Source organism: Perca flavescens, chromosome 17 (genome assembly GCF_004354835.1).
Source record: "Perca flavescens isolate YP-PL-M2 chromosome 17, PFLA_1.0, whole genome shotgun sequence".
Lineage (NCBI taxonomy): Eukaryota > Metazoa > Chordata > Actinopteri > Perciformes > Percidae > Perca > Perca flavescens.
In genome coordinates, this window is record NC_041347.1 from 27,435,208 (window position 1) to 27,450,367 (window position 15,160).

A 15,160-nucleotide genomic window follows, 5' to 3' on the forward strand; every position below is an offset into this window, starting at 1 on the left:
ACAGATTTCTCCACAGCAGGGTCAGCTCTTATATTTATTACACCGAGCAAATTACTTTTAAAGCTCTAGTAATGTCTTGGCACAATGGCAACGCATTGGACAGAAGGTCCAAATTTACAACCGCAGTCATGGTCGACCAGGAAAGAAACAAACGCAAAACGACGTAATGACGCACAACAGATCACTAACACGTTATTGCATCATAGGTCAGCCTTTGGTTGGCCCTGGGATGAATTCCAACTGAGATCAGAGTGTTCACGTCAGTGAGAGATTATGAACTTTCCACATCATCTCAACAATTCACCGAAATTGAAGATGTAGTTTGGAGAAATTCAAAAAAGAATCAAGTGTGCGTTTTGGGAGCATTCCTCAGTTTTTTTTCCAAACGCCAAAAAAAGACGAGGTCAAGACAACCAAAATGATTTTAAAGCTGCTGTATCACTAATCATCACAGAATTATTTCCTAGGATGTGAACTATTGAGCAACCAATCAGCCTTGTTTTATTGTGAATCTACGGAATTTTAGGGCCCATCTCAGAAGATTTCCCTAAAACTCTAGCTCTATATATTGGCATTGAGAGATCTTTGGGAAACTGTAGTCTTAAAGCCAGGTGTAACATGAGCTGCAGACACTTCCAAACTTTCAGGACAGATCATACTAGAAGTATGATGAGCCTTTGGCGGGACCTTACAGAAATCACGAGGCTGAAGTGGACAACAGGTCACAGGCCTACCAGTGGGGAGAGGTTTTTCAATTCTTTGGACACGATGTCTGGTTTGGGAATCCCAAACCCTACGATTCCCCATTCATCCCAGAATCATCGTCTCTTCCGGTCCTGCCTGGTATCAGCCTGGCTGGGTCCGTTACAGTCCATGCCGCCCACCTCAAGGTGAGCTTTGCTGTACTGTTTGATCAGCGCTCCAGGGAGGAGAGCCATGAGAGCGATGGCCAGGAGCTGGGCCAGTGTCCCCCAGGAGAAGATATCATCCAGGGAGGAGATCTCTGAGAGGATGGAGCCCGTGCGAACACAGATGAAGTTGTACGGGATCAGACCTGGAGGAGAAAGCAGCGGCTGAGTCATTATGTTTTTGGCCGTTTGTGTTGGCCGTGTGTTGTTTAATGTGTGTGTAGTCTCACCTATGAATACAGAGAAGAAGAAAATGGGCATAGGGATGTTGAGGACGGGACAGGTGATGTTAAGGAACCAGTTAGGAGTCATAGGGAAGAAACGAAGGAAAAGGAGGAAGAAGAACAAACTGCTACGATTTTCCTCCACCTGACCGACAGAGGAAAAAGAGATGGGAAGCAGGAAGATAAGAGAAAAGGACAAACAAGGTGAGAAAATAAGAGGAGAGTAGACGAGAGCAGTAATAGAGCGTTTCCAGGTTCCTTCTTGTCTACTTAAAATTCTATATACTGGTACGGACAAGACTGCAGGAAAGTAAAATAATTCTGATTAAAAAAACCTTCCATCACTTTTTTGCCTTTTCTGTATACAGAAGATTTTGTTTTAAAATAAATATAGATAGATAGATAGATAGATAGATATTTTAAAACAAAAATTTTGGTTGTTTCTAAAGGCCAAAGTCGCAGAGGTTAGGAGTTAAAAGGAAAAGAAGGTAAATGGTTTTTAGTTCAGATACTTGAGCAGTGAAAATATAATAATAAAATAAATAAAATACTTACATTCTCTTGACATTAAATGTTGTACAAACATTCATGTCCTGTGCTAATTAGCCAATGTTATGCCTCTGATTGGCTTACCTTGACATTCTTACCCTAACCAATCTCACTCCACATGCCTTAACCTAACCAATCCAACAAACGAAGGCAACGGATACTAGCCAATCACAGGCAGAGTTGGGCTGGTCATGGCTTCGCTATCATAGGAAATGCAAATTTGCGCCCCACATGTAGGGATGGGGATCGTTCATTTTGATCGATATTGATACCATTTTCGAGACTGCTTAACGATCCGAGTCTTTATCGATACCATTAACGATACTTTTTCTATTATTTGGTGGAAAAAAAAGAGACGACAAATTCTAAATCTTAACAGAACTATTATTGCTTTTATTGCAAACAGCTGTGAGTCTGTGACTGTTTGAGTTCTTCTGTCTCTGTTGCTGTTTTTGTTTTAACGAGCTGATTCAGCGGTAGCCAGTCCGACTATGTTTTGAATGATTTGCGGTGGGCAGGCTAGTCTTTTACGCACACACTGTGCCCGTGAATCATTTTTCTGGTTCGCGCACGTATCCATTTTTAGACATAATGTCATATGATCCAATAGTCTCGATAGCAGTATCGATGAGCTCGGACCTTGTTGATTTTCGGGTTTCGACCAAGTCTCGAGACCCATCCCTACCCACACGGCTGCACACTGTTATTCTTGTTAACCACTGGATCGAGACGCCTACCTTCCGCTGCAGCAGGGCCACCTTCTCTGGGAAGAACTGAACCACGTGCCGCTTCCCAAACGCAGAGGAGAGCAGGAAGCAGAATGTGGAGCCAACAGTGGTGAGCAGGCAGGCCAACACCAGACCCTCCCACGGTCCAAATATTGCACCAGCTAGCATGTTCTGAAGGAGGGAGGGAGGGAGGAAGGGATGGATGGAGAGATAAATGGATTACAGTCATTTGTCTCAAACAAACACCGTGCATCATTCCTCCCTGTGTTAAAATTCACGTATGAAATGAGTGTTAGTATTTGGAATAAAAGACAGAGTGGGGCAGATCAAGAAAATGGCACTTCATTCTACCGAATTATTGGAATGCATTGCCTAAATATGCCATACATATTTTATTATGACTTGTTAAGACAGAGATGATCTGAAATGGTCATCTCTTGATGTAATGTTTGTGTAAGAATGTTCAGTATGTCTCACCAGAAAGGAGGAGCCAGGTATGGCGAAGGACTGTTTGTAGAGGTAGGCGCTGCAGAACAGCAGCAGAACGTAGCCGTGATGTTCTCTTTTATAAAACTTGAGCATCTCTGCGAGCTCCCGCAGCTCATCCAGGTCCGACGGGAACTTCAGCCTGGATGGAAAGACGCAACACAACAAAACTTCACTTTAGCCTTTAGAAGCCCTTACACACCAGTTGGTGATGTCTCATGTCCATCAGCTACAGTATGTTGGTGTCTTATAAGTCTTATAATGTACGTTTTGTTCAGTCCTCTTTCCCACAACCTGCTTTATCTACTTCTCCTTTGGTTATTGATTTCCTCCATATCCCAGAGTGCCTTTCGTTATGGCCCCAACAATACAGATTTTTTTTTTTTTAGATCCGATACTTACATACACGTACATATTTGGAAAAATATTACATTAATACATAATGTAAAGAAATTTTCTTGATACAGATCCATTAGATTATTATTTTTTAATAAGTTTTTATAATAGTTTTGCATTATTGTGCTGCAATTTCTTACTTTTCGACGGACGTGTGCACCAATACACATAAATTATATCTGCAATAAGCTAATATCATCTTAATTATCGGTCGAGCTCTACCTTTCATCATCATGGAGTAGAACATTTGCATTTGTTGAGAAACTTTTAAATGGCCCAGTTAATAACCCACAGATCTCACAGACAGTTTTCCTAGGGACTATTTCTTTGGTGGAAAAAAAATCCAAAGAAAACAAAGATTTGCATGACTAGATACCACCAGTTGCAAGACAAATGTCTGTTTTCAATTTGACTGAAACAAACATAAGCTTCATACAACAAAACATGCTACAAGTTTTTATAACACTTGATAGAAAGATAAGAGGAAAGATCACATTAGAAAGAAGGGAGAAGTGAGTGAGAGGGTAACAGGATATATATGATTGAGGGACAAAAATAGTGTCGCTGCCTGTAGACTTAGGCAGAGGGTAGAAAGACACTTTTCAAAACACACACACACACACACACACACACACACACACACCAAACCCCCCCACCTTTGAAACCCAAGATGCCGGCTTCCTCTACCACCTGCTCTGACATTCAGCATTCGTTGTTTCTACTGGTCAGTGGATAAACATTCTGTTCTGTCATTGGTTAGCAGGTTGATGATGCGTAGGCGCTCAGAAACGTGAAACTGAATGGATGTATGTACAGTATTTAAGGGAAATGTGTCATCGTTTACGGATAACCCCATGAGAAACATTTTGTGTCTGCACATGGACCGACACACACGTATTCATATACAGAGAGGGGGTTTTATATGAAGCTGGGTCGTATCAGGTTTAATGGTGAGAGACTTTTTAAAGCAACTAGGGCTGCAATTAATGACTGTTTTCACTATTGATTAATATCTCAATTACTTTTTGATTATGTGATAAACTGGTAAGACTAACAAGTCATAAAGTAGTGAGTCCAAAATTATGTTTTTAGGGTTTCAAACTAGCAGTCTAATGTTTTAAACTACCAGTCTAATTAATTATAAGATTTACAGATATATAAAACAGAGAAAGGCAGCAAATCCTCACATTTCAGGAGCTGGAACTCATGAATATTTAGCATGTTTGCTTAATACAGTAAATAACATTAACAATTATTGATTATTCACATAGTTGTCAATTAATTTTCTGACATTTCACTACCGGTAATCTTACCAGCTTTAAAAACAGTATGAAACTCTAAATGATCACAAAATGGAGGCATTTTTTGGGTCATTTCATGGTATTAAGAAACATTTCATAACACATGTTTTGAAAAGTACTTTAATAACCTGCAATATGCTCCTAATTTAATATGTGGTGTTCATGTCTTGTCTTTTACTTTGCTCCTTTATAGACTTTTTTTAATTGACTCTGTAGCATTTGATTTAAGGACCACCCTGTGTAAACTTTGTGCTCACTTCAATTCAATGTATTTTTAAAGTTGTTTCTTGTTGTATTTGGTTTTCTTTTCTTCTGTTTTTGTTGCTTTTAAGCCAAAAGATGTTGGCCAAAATACTGTACTTTTTCAAACATACTTGTTTTCTTGACTTGGCTAATAATGTACTGTCATTAAGTCGACATGTATCATGGCTACATAAACACACACGCATGCACACACACACACACACACGTACACAAACAGACACGCGCACACACACACACACACACACACACATACGACTGGGCAGACAGGATGCCAACAAATTGTTGTTGGGTGTACTCATACAATGTTCATATGACTTGATAAGTAACCGTATAATATGAGTAATGCCATCTAATGGGTGCAAACACACACACTTACACTCACACTCATACACACACACACACACACACACACACACACACACAAACACACAAACACTCACTCACACAGATGGGTCCTGCTCTTGGCTTCAGACTTTCTTGGTCGGCGTTATTCTATCATCCCAAGACAACCTCAAACTTGACTGAAGGCACATTGCAACATACCACTTACACTCACACACACATTCTGAGTAATGCTATCAGTCCGATATGTACTGAGAGGAGAGAGAAAGAAAGGAGAGAAGATGTGAATATCAAACACATTTAATATTTCATTCAGTGCTTTACTGACCGATATTATTCTCATCATTTGTGACACAGATCTGATGACCAATATAAGCAGAAAATGTGTGGAGTGGAGTCTATTAACAAATATATGTTCCCTATTTCAACATAGAAAATATACTATAAAAATACATAACAGACAACAGTAAGTACAGCTGAAAGAGGAAGGTAAACACCGTTGATGGGTCACTAGTCCAGTGGTTTCTGGACCCTTTCAAGGTAAATATGAGGGGTTACAAGATAAAGGGATAATTAATTAGCAAAAGCATGAATTCCTGCTTCATAATGTTTATCTTTTTGACTTTCCTCTTATTTTCTTTATTTATGTTTCTACAATGAACATCCACATTAAGGCCACGTAAGCTGTGATGACAGGTCATAAACAGATTCATTATGGGGGGTCAGAGACAGAGACTGGAAAAAAGTTCCACCGATCATTGCTGTGGTCAATTTAGTTTCAAAGCCAGCTAATGTTCCCCATACTGTAATAAAGGGGAACCACACATTGATACAAGAGAACAAGCAAACTCTGTAGGCCTACAGAAAGTCAACCACTGAGTCACTGCAATACCCCAAAACATGGGCAGATTTACCATAATTACTGCTGTAACAACAATACCTATTCCCTTCCTGTAAGCATTTCTATTGCACAGTACTTCTTTGGACTGGGTATATCATTGTTGCATGTAAACATTGCTAAAAGCAACAATAAAAAAAAAATTTGGATATTCCCCAACTGGATTACAGTAGGAATAATTTAACATAAAAACAAATGTGGTTTGGTAAATTGTGTCTTTCCATAGCGCCCTACCTGTACTCCTTGAGCCCCTCTTCATCCCCCTCTGAGTCCGGCTGGGCGTGCGTCGGTCCCGGGGGAAGATGAGTCGACAGCAGGTAGAGGAAGACACTTGCCGCCGCCACGATGGCAGCAAGTCCCGCTAAGGAGCGCATGTTGCTCCCTGCTGAGGCTACCCTGTTCACCGGCAAACTTCGCTGAAATCTGAATTTAAACAAAGTCGACGTGTTGCAGTTCAGTTGGACGACACCGACGAAGGTGGGTGTCGCTTACCGGGCAACATGCTACAAATGACGGGTGACATTCTGGCCGGGATCGGCAGACGGATCACATGGCAGCCGGCGACTCTCTTACAACTCTCTTAATGTCGAGGGAAAATGTTGACATTTGGGTAACCCTAGCCTACCACACAGCACGTTTTACCTCGTTTCCTCCTCGTTTATTGTAATTTAATTTTCTCCTGTAACTTCTGTCCTCCTGTCTTCAACAATTTGCCTCAAAAGACGGACATAGAACAGGTTTAGGTGATTGAACTGAACTTCAACTTTGTGAGTACGCCTTCAGCTGCTGTTTGTGAGGGCTGTAAACATGCACTTGCACGCAATGACCACTAGAGGGAGATATGGTGACGGCCATGTCAGCGGGCCATGTGTTAATTTATATTATGCAGTGGAATAGGCTATTTATAGCTCATTTATAGCTTATGCACCACTAAGTTATTTGCAAATTTTAAATATATATATGTATATATAAACTATTAAACCATTAACCCTTGTGTGGTGTTCGGGTCTGTGGGACCCATTTTCAATGTTTGCTAAAAGAAAAATTATGCTATTTATTATTTATTCTAACTCACACTCATTGGCCTCGGCTCATTTTCTGCGAAGAACATAAAAAATAACTTATTTTCAATGACTGCACATGGTACACCCCCCCTACACATAATTTATTACATATGAGGTGTTCGGGTCTACTAGACCTGAGTGTAGTCCTATTTAAATCTAGGTGCTATGAAACTATGTTGTCTTTCTGCACCTGCTATTCCCACACAAAGTTACAAAATTGTTACATTTCAAGCTCTTTCACCTGTTCTGATTAAGTTCTAAATAAGCACCAATAATGATCAAAAATCTTGTTTCTGTTTTTTACCTTTTTTATAATTGAATTTCCTTGTTTTCTCACACAAAACGAAAATGATCATATGATCATAAATGTGATCTCACAGGGGTAAATGCCAAATATGAACCATAAATGATTTATATATCATTGGTAATTGAGCTAAAGTAAACATCTTTTAAAGGTATAGTGGAGGATTTTCTTTTTCCGGGTGGATCATCAAGACTATTGGTCCTCCTAGTTGTCAATCATTCTGGTGATATGTTTATGTAAGGCCGTCGTACGTGCACGTCCCTAGCTTTCAGGTGTATGTGTGTGGTGAGCTTGAGCTACGGTTTCAGCCATTCATTGAAGCATTGAAGCTTTTGGGAGAATATTTCACACGCTGGCGTGCGCTAAAAGCACAGGTTGGGCTTCCCACTAATGCCTCAGTCGTGAAGTTTCTACTCCACAGGTAAAGTTTGGCTATTTGGAGAAATCCATTTAAAATCACTGCTAGTAAAAGTTGATGTAAGCTATGATTAGAGATGCTAGCCCTGGCACAAGTCACGCACCGCGCACACACGGTAAACATCTCAATTTGTGAAAAAGGGCAAATCTTCTTTTGGAAAGTAGGCGTGTGTGTATGTGTTTAGGCCTATATTTTCTTTTCTGTGGAGGGGCAATAAAGTGAAAAAAGTGACAACGAGTGATACAAGACTGGACAACATTCATATGAAACTCATATGTGGTTTCCCTGAAATGAAAGTCTTTGTCTTGGGATTTAGGTGAGTCTGAAAACAAGGTCAATTTCAAGTTGTATTAGTCATTGAATTATGTATGGCATCTTTTTAGTAACATGTCCTTTAGATTTTATTTGAGGCAAAGTTTGTTGCAGTGTAATGTTATATGTAACCACTGCAATGGTATAGTTGGGGTCCATATGGTCTGGTAACTTGTATGTGCCTTAAAAAACACATCCACACATTTTTGTGTGACCTTATTTAATTCATCTAGCTATTTGTATGATACAATAAACTATCAGACTTTCACAGGTCCGTATTGCCTCCTTTTAATATTTTTTATCTCCTAATAAAGCTGTTCTTTAAAACTGAATCACACACTTTATCCCCTTAAAACGCAAATATAATACAAAATAAACACAAATACATGATTTTTTTTATTGTAGTACTTATTTATTCATCCTCTTTTGGCTTAAACAGTTTGTTCCCCTTTCCTCTCATGGATGGTCATCTTTCCTGCAAAATAAATTTAGAACATTTAGTTACAAATAGTATTTACAGGGAACTGTGTGCAACCACAAAAGTTTCTTGAGTCAGCCGGAAACTCTGCTGTGGAGACACAGAGAAGATTCTAGTTCCATAAACGTAATGTGAATGCATGTAAATGGGATTTACTGGACATGTATTTTCACATGTTGAGGTGCAAAGATCAGCTACTCTGTGAGGATTAGCGTAATTCATTGTGGATTAATAATAATGTAATATACTATACAACAGTACATATATAACTATATATATATATATATATATATATATATATATATATATATATATATATATATGTGTGTGTGTGTGTGTGTGTGTGTGTGTTTGATATATTCTGTACTCTCAAGGGCCATTTCTTTGCATGAATACATACCGTTTGTATATTTCTGATACATTAGGTACATTTTCCTGACAATACTTTTGTACTTTTCTTTTTACATTTTCAATCTATGCCATGCCTTTTAAGGTACTTTTACTTAAAACATCTGAATAGTTCCTCCACCACTGCACATAATGGTGAGAATCAGGGGTGGAAGTAACAAATATCATGTACTGTACTGTACATGTCTCCTTTCGGTAACAAAGCTGTTTTTTTGTGTAGGCTACTTTGGCTATTTTTAAAGAATGTCATTTTACTTTTACTTAAATATACAGTACAACAATGGAGTAAAACGAAGGACCATGCCATTATGATAAGGTTAGCGTTATTGTACATAGGCATAATTAACAATGGTTGAATCTACCTTTAATTAAGCACTGATTTAATGCACCACCCGGTTGGCACGCTAAGTGAACCAAATCAAGCCCACCTGCGATGATGCATCACCATCAGGTGCACCCTGGGTCTAGCAAACATGCTAAATGCTAACATGCTCATGGTGGATCCTCCATTTTGGCGGCATACATCTAAAAGTTGGTTTGTAGACCACCATTAAATAAAGAAGAAGAAGTAGTGGATCCCCCAGCTGTGATTTCTGTGCTCACAGCTTAACTTTTACCTTCATTAAGGAGTGTGAGGCCTTTCTTATTTATTTTATTTTTAAGGACAACACACATTAATCAATATTTCTGTAAATATGCCAGTGTTATCCAGCTAGCAATTTTGTTTGAATGGTAGACCTTTGGTGAGATGCTTTGAGACCAGAGCACCAGGAAACTGTTACTCTGGGACAGAGAGGCCGAATGGACTGGTTATACTGGGCCAAAGAGGCTGAGTGGACTGGTTATATTATACTCTGTGAATGAACAAGCAGAGAAGTTGAACCTGGAGCAGATTGTGGAGGACTTCGTGGTGTTCAAGACTCGCAGGGAACCACGTTCGGAAAAGTGAGTACATCAACACACTTTGATGGTTCTAACTCTCTCCAGAGCAGAAAGTAAACGTGCGCTTGGTGGTGTGTAAAAACTGTGCAGCTCTATTTTTGCTGTAATGCGTGTGTTTGTGGCTTTGGAGTTCATTCTCTAGGAAGCATTATAGGTTTACATGCAGTTTAGTGTCCCAAATTCCACTATGGCCACGCCAAGACCCGCCCTACGAAACAGCTTGATTGGTTGGGGTTAGGCATTTAATGATGACCAGTTATTTATTGTGTATTGTTTGTTTAATTGTCTGACTTGTCACTTTTTTGGTTCTTCTTCTGGTGTGGCTACACCGAGGAAGGTGGTTGTATTATTGATAATCAGTTGTGTGTACAGACTGCAAAGTGACGTTTATAGAAAATTAATTTATCGTTTGTTTGGTGTGATACGTATCACCTAACAACATCATCACCATACAAGTTTTTCTTTACTCTCCTTCCACCTCTGTAGCCTACTATAACACAGTGAAGTTTCCCTATTTTAATCTTTTATCTAAGTAAATTTTTACCAAAGTAATTTTACTTGTAGTTGAGTAAGAATTATTTTTAATAAAAACAGCACTTTTACTTGAGTATATCCAGGTGAGAATCACCTGTCCACACAGCATTAAACTCGAACAAGTAATTTGTAGAAGCACCTGATCTGAAAATATTCCAACATCAAACCAGTGGCAAAAGAACCTCAATCTATTGCACAAGGTGTGCAGCAGTAGCACAAATACATGGAGAGAATGTGCCTGAACAACATTTTTTTTGTGACAGGTAAATGTTTGTATGATGTTTAGATATTAAAATGAAAGTGAAATAATGGTAATGCTAAAGTTATTACCTTTCATATCCTCGGAGATTTCATTGTTGTTGTGGCTGGCCTCAAGTCCGTCAAATCAGCCTCCATGATGTGCTGTATGGCTACTTCCTCTGGAATAACTGTAAAGTTGGAACACAAGTGATGTCAGTAAAAAATCCACAAAGTTTTTGATTTGTGCTCCTCAAATTAAGTCAGTAAGACATTTCCACACAGGTAGACACACAGGAATACCTCGCCGGTCCTCGTGGGGAACAGTTGGCATCGCTTGAAGCCCAGCCACCAGCGCAAAGAGCAGGAACACAATCCGAGCTTTCATTTTCTAAAGGAGAACACTCAGTGTTAGTGCAATCTTCTGCCTTTTTACGATAAATATTAATGATCCTTTCTTATTGTTATTAAAAGCTTGAACATATATTTTAAATAACTCACCTCTGCTGTCAAACTCAGCAGCAGCAGTCTGTAAGTGGGTCTTTAACAGGGAAGTCACTGTTTATGGCTCTATGTCTCTGTTGTGAGTATCCAGACCAGCAGTCCTCAGGCTGAGCGTGTCTGTGTCTAAAGCATCTTCACAATCCAACCGGTTCAGTTTTAGGAAAAAGAGATTCTAAAAATAAATCACTCACTTACTAGTTGTATTCAAAACCACAGAGCGTGGTAAACGGCTCCTCCCTGCTTACACTGATAAATGTGGCTTAACTGAATTGATTGTGTTACAGACACACCGCACTCATAAAAGGATTAATACACGTTTTATTGTGTAAAAATCATTGAATCTGAACTGAAACAATGATTATGAAGGTAAGGTGCTGAAAGAAAAAAAAAAAGATTAAGATTTATTCAAGTTTTCTAATGGTTGTTATTTTCTCTGCAGTGTTTTTCACCTTAAAAATCATACACAAAAAAAAGAAAAAACGTGTCAATTTGCATTGTATGATTATTATTGTATTACCTCTGCCCCCTGCTGGAGACATTACAGAATCAGTATATAAAAAAGAAAATTATGTGTTAACAGTGCTGTATGCAGATGAACGTGTGCGTCTTGTGTCTCCTTGTGTTGAGACTGTTCTCAAAGGCATTGACATATATATAATGGACCAATAGACCCCGATGCTCTGGACGGAGACCAGTGAAGGCTATTAGAAGCACTTTTCCGGTGATCTCTTGCTTTACTGTGCAGCCTCCAACTGACAGAGACAACGTAAATGTGACGTGAGCAACGTGTCTGAAAGTTGTAAGTCTTCTGGTAGCTGTGACAAGAGAAACCTCAATCATTCCCAATCTTACAGAGACGGAGAGTGTAGGTATATGTAAGGAGATAACATAAGCACAGGCTAATTATTGCTAACTAGCATGCTAGTTAACATTAGAAATTAAAACTAAACAGCTAATGTAAGTCGAAACTGCCTGCGAGCTTCTCCTGTACTGTACGTTAATTCCTCTACTGTGCGACAGTAAGTCGCGTGGTTATGACACAATCGTTAGCCTATTTTTACAAAAACGTCTGCTACGGAGCCATAACGTGAGGTACAAGGTAATGGAGCCTTTTATACATTGTTGTGTTTCTTTAGAAATAAACAACGGACAAATATAGTCTTTAAATGCTTCAGATGTAAAAAAAATGGCGGTCAGAGGAATGCTAAAAGGAGGTGATCGCTTTGTAGCAACAAAATTGCGCCATCGGAGGTTCGAGTTCTGAAGCGAAGCTTACCCCCTTGCTCAAAGGCCGCCATAGGTCGCAGCAATTATGACTCATATTTACGTTCATAGTGGTGGCACCCTCTAGTGGCCTGCCGTACATATTACAGGAGCAAAGCAGAAAGTAAGTAGACGAAGTAAGAACACCTTATTCCACATAAGGAGGCAGGCTTTGGTGGTGGACGTGTCAAACAAACAGAAGACAAACAGAACTAACAAAACTATGTCACGTTCTGCGTCAGGTGTGTAACTGGAAGTTAAGTAACGTAACAGATGATTTAAACCCAATCCGTGATTATTTTCTGAACTTAGCACTAAGTAGTCAAGTGCCTAAAATTAACAAGCTGACTGTTTGTGACAATTTTAACCGTTACGTTCTCTGGTTTAGATACGAGGATGGAAAACCCTCCGGTGGGTCGTATTTCCTGCCACCGCTAGGGGGCACTAATTCATGATATAACAACAATATATCACAAATATATTGTATGGTTTGGAGGGCTTGTTGCTCCAGTTGTTTCACACATTGTTTGCTTAAGACCAGCCACTCAGATTCATATAAGAGTTCAGATTTATTCATTCTTCTCTACAGAAGAAAATATTTGACAAAATCTCTAATACAGAACATAATGAAACATTATTGACCGCAGTTCCTAATATATACATGAAGTCTGTTGTCTTGACAGACAAAGAAAGAAAGAGAGGAGAGATGGGAAGTGATACACATGTAATACATTTACATAACCTTTACTTACAGAGAATGCACCCACAAAATAGTGCTATCCTAGCTGAGAAAAAGTAATGATACGCAAACAAATGTGCTAGACCGGAGCGATCTGAAAAACACTTCCTTCTAGTTCTCAGTAATGAACTACAGTAAAGTACTATAACACTGACAACCCTGATTATCTTTACATTTTACCTTCCTATAATCTAATCAAGCATTAAAATACTCCTCACGTTACGCACACGTGGCAAAGTAGACCCAGGTGATCTTATCTGGGATTATTATTATTGAATAGTTGAGTGAAAAAGCTGAATGTCTTATTGTAGTTCTGCAACACCCCCTGGTGGGTGATGGTAAAACTGAGTGTGTGTTCACTGTGCAAAGCTCTACATTTGTGATGGGTTGAGATCTTTCATTTGCTGTGTCATGTGTGTATGTTTTAAACATACATAAATATGAGTTTATGTACATATATGACACAAAAATCCATCTAATTTAAAAATGAATACTGGCTAACATGAGGGCAAGGTGGGAAGATATATATATGGCACCTATATATGTGTATTATTTCATGATCACATTTCTGCAATTAAGCAGAAAATATAACTGAAACACATTTTTCAAGTCAAGTTTATTTATATAGAACAACCCTACTCTTAACATGTTTTAGATGTATCAGTTACTTTCCTTTTGGTTACCTTGAATTTTATAATAATTTTATAATAGTTTTCCAAATAGCTAATTCTGTAGGGTTGTCTGTGTCGTCATGCAACGTGTTCTCATGAACAGGTCCGTATGATATAGTGTGAAAATGTATGCACCTGCCCCAATACATATGATATCCTACGACATGCGATCGGCGGCTGGTCACATGATGCCTCCTACAGATGCCAGCTACAAGGCTCTGTGACGCTGAGTAGCGTCATGTGGAGACATGTTTTCGCAGGACTGAATAGGCCAATGCTATATTGCTATTGCTCTATTAATGCAATCTCCTGTTGTCATACAGCCTGTCTGCACAAGTGACAAGTTGAAGTCCATTAACGTCTTTCACGTCTTGTATAATAAGATAACATCAATTGCGTAAACACATCAAACTACTTGGTCACCAGCTGAATTCTACTTGGCTGTTAAATCTACTACTCTAATAAACTCGCTTTTACAATTCAACACTGACAGAATTATCACTAAATCACTAATTGGCCTAGAGCTCAACTAAATTTTCTTTCCAGCCAATTGTTTTTTACATAGGTCTTCATGTATTTAAAGGTTACAGTGTGAGAAGCTGAAAATGAGTGATGCATTAGTGGCAGATCAATTGCAGTTTTGAACTGAAAAATTGAAAGTAAATGGCTCTGCACATGAAAATAGCTTCTTTTTTTTAATTGATCTTCTCTGAATCTTGCAGGGAAAAATCGAGTGAGAGAGACTAAACAGACAAAGAGAGAAAAAGAGGTTAACATGGATAGAGAAGAACCATGACATAGCAAAAAAACAGAGAAATCAGATTGGAGATGGTGGTTAAAGCGTGACTGATCCATAACAAAATGATCAAAATAGTTGTTAACGGTTGTGTTGACTAACTCATGACTCTGAATGGCTCAACCCTTAAAAGCAATGCTGGGACACTAAACTCAGAATGGTAACTGAGCAATTAACTCGTCTATAGCTGCCAAACTGAACCAAACACAAAGCTGATCACTGGAACGACATGCTTGAAACAGTTAAGATGTTTCATTTGTTTCCCTCAATAAAATCTGTCACCACAATTTATCTAACAATTTATCTAAAAGGGATTCAATTAATGAGAAGATCTTCCATACCACATCAGTAACCAATACTTCATAACCAAACCAAACATGTAACAGTGCAAAGC

General features: G+C 38.8%; 1 protein-coding gene and 1 long non-coding RNA gene across 2 annotated transcripts in view; both read right to left on the reverse strand.

The window, feature by feature from the left end:
• Window positions 1-6,888, reverse strand: part of LOC114571986 (transmembrane protein 41A-B) — an 8,005-nt gene extending 1,117 nt beyond the window's left edge. Inside the window, exons 1-5 of the mRNA XM_028603336.1 lie at window positions 6,331-6,888; window positions 2,887-3,037; window positions 2,419-2,580; window positions 1,139-1,277; window positions 1-1,054 (exon numbers count right to left, since the gene is read on the reverse strand). The exon at window positions 1-1,054 is cut by the window's left edge and continues 1,117 nt beyond it. Of these exons, the coding sequence (XP_028459137.1) occupies window positions 819-1,054; window positions 1,139-1,277; window positions 2,419-2,580; window positions 2,887-3,037; window positions 6,331-6,470 (828 nt within the window). The 5' untranslated portion in view covers window positions 6,471-6,888 and the 3' untranslated portion in view covers window positions 1-818. The remainder of the gene's footprint in view (window positions 1,055-1,138; window positions 1,278-2,418; window positions 2,581-2,886; window positions 3,038-6,330) is intronic.
• Window positions 6,889-8,601: 1,713 nt separating this feature from the next.
• Window positions 8,602-11,445, reverse strand: LOC114571631 (uncharacterized). Its single transcript, XR_003694685.1, has 4 exons — window positions 11,295-11,445; window positions 11,097-11,184; window positions 10,887-10,984; window positions 8,602-8,669 (listed from the first exon to the last, which is right to left on the reverse strand). It is a non-coding gene; the product is annotated as an uncharacterized LOC114571631 (long non-coding RNA).
• Between the last annotated feature and the right edge of the window lie 3,715 nt (window positions 11,446-15,160).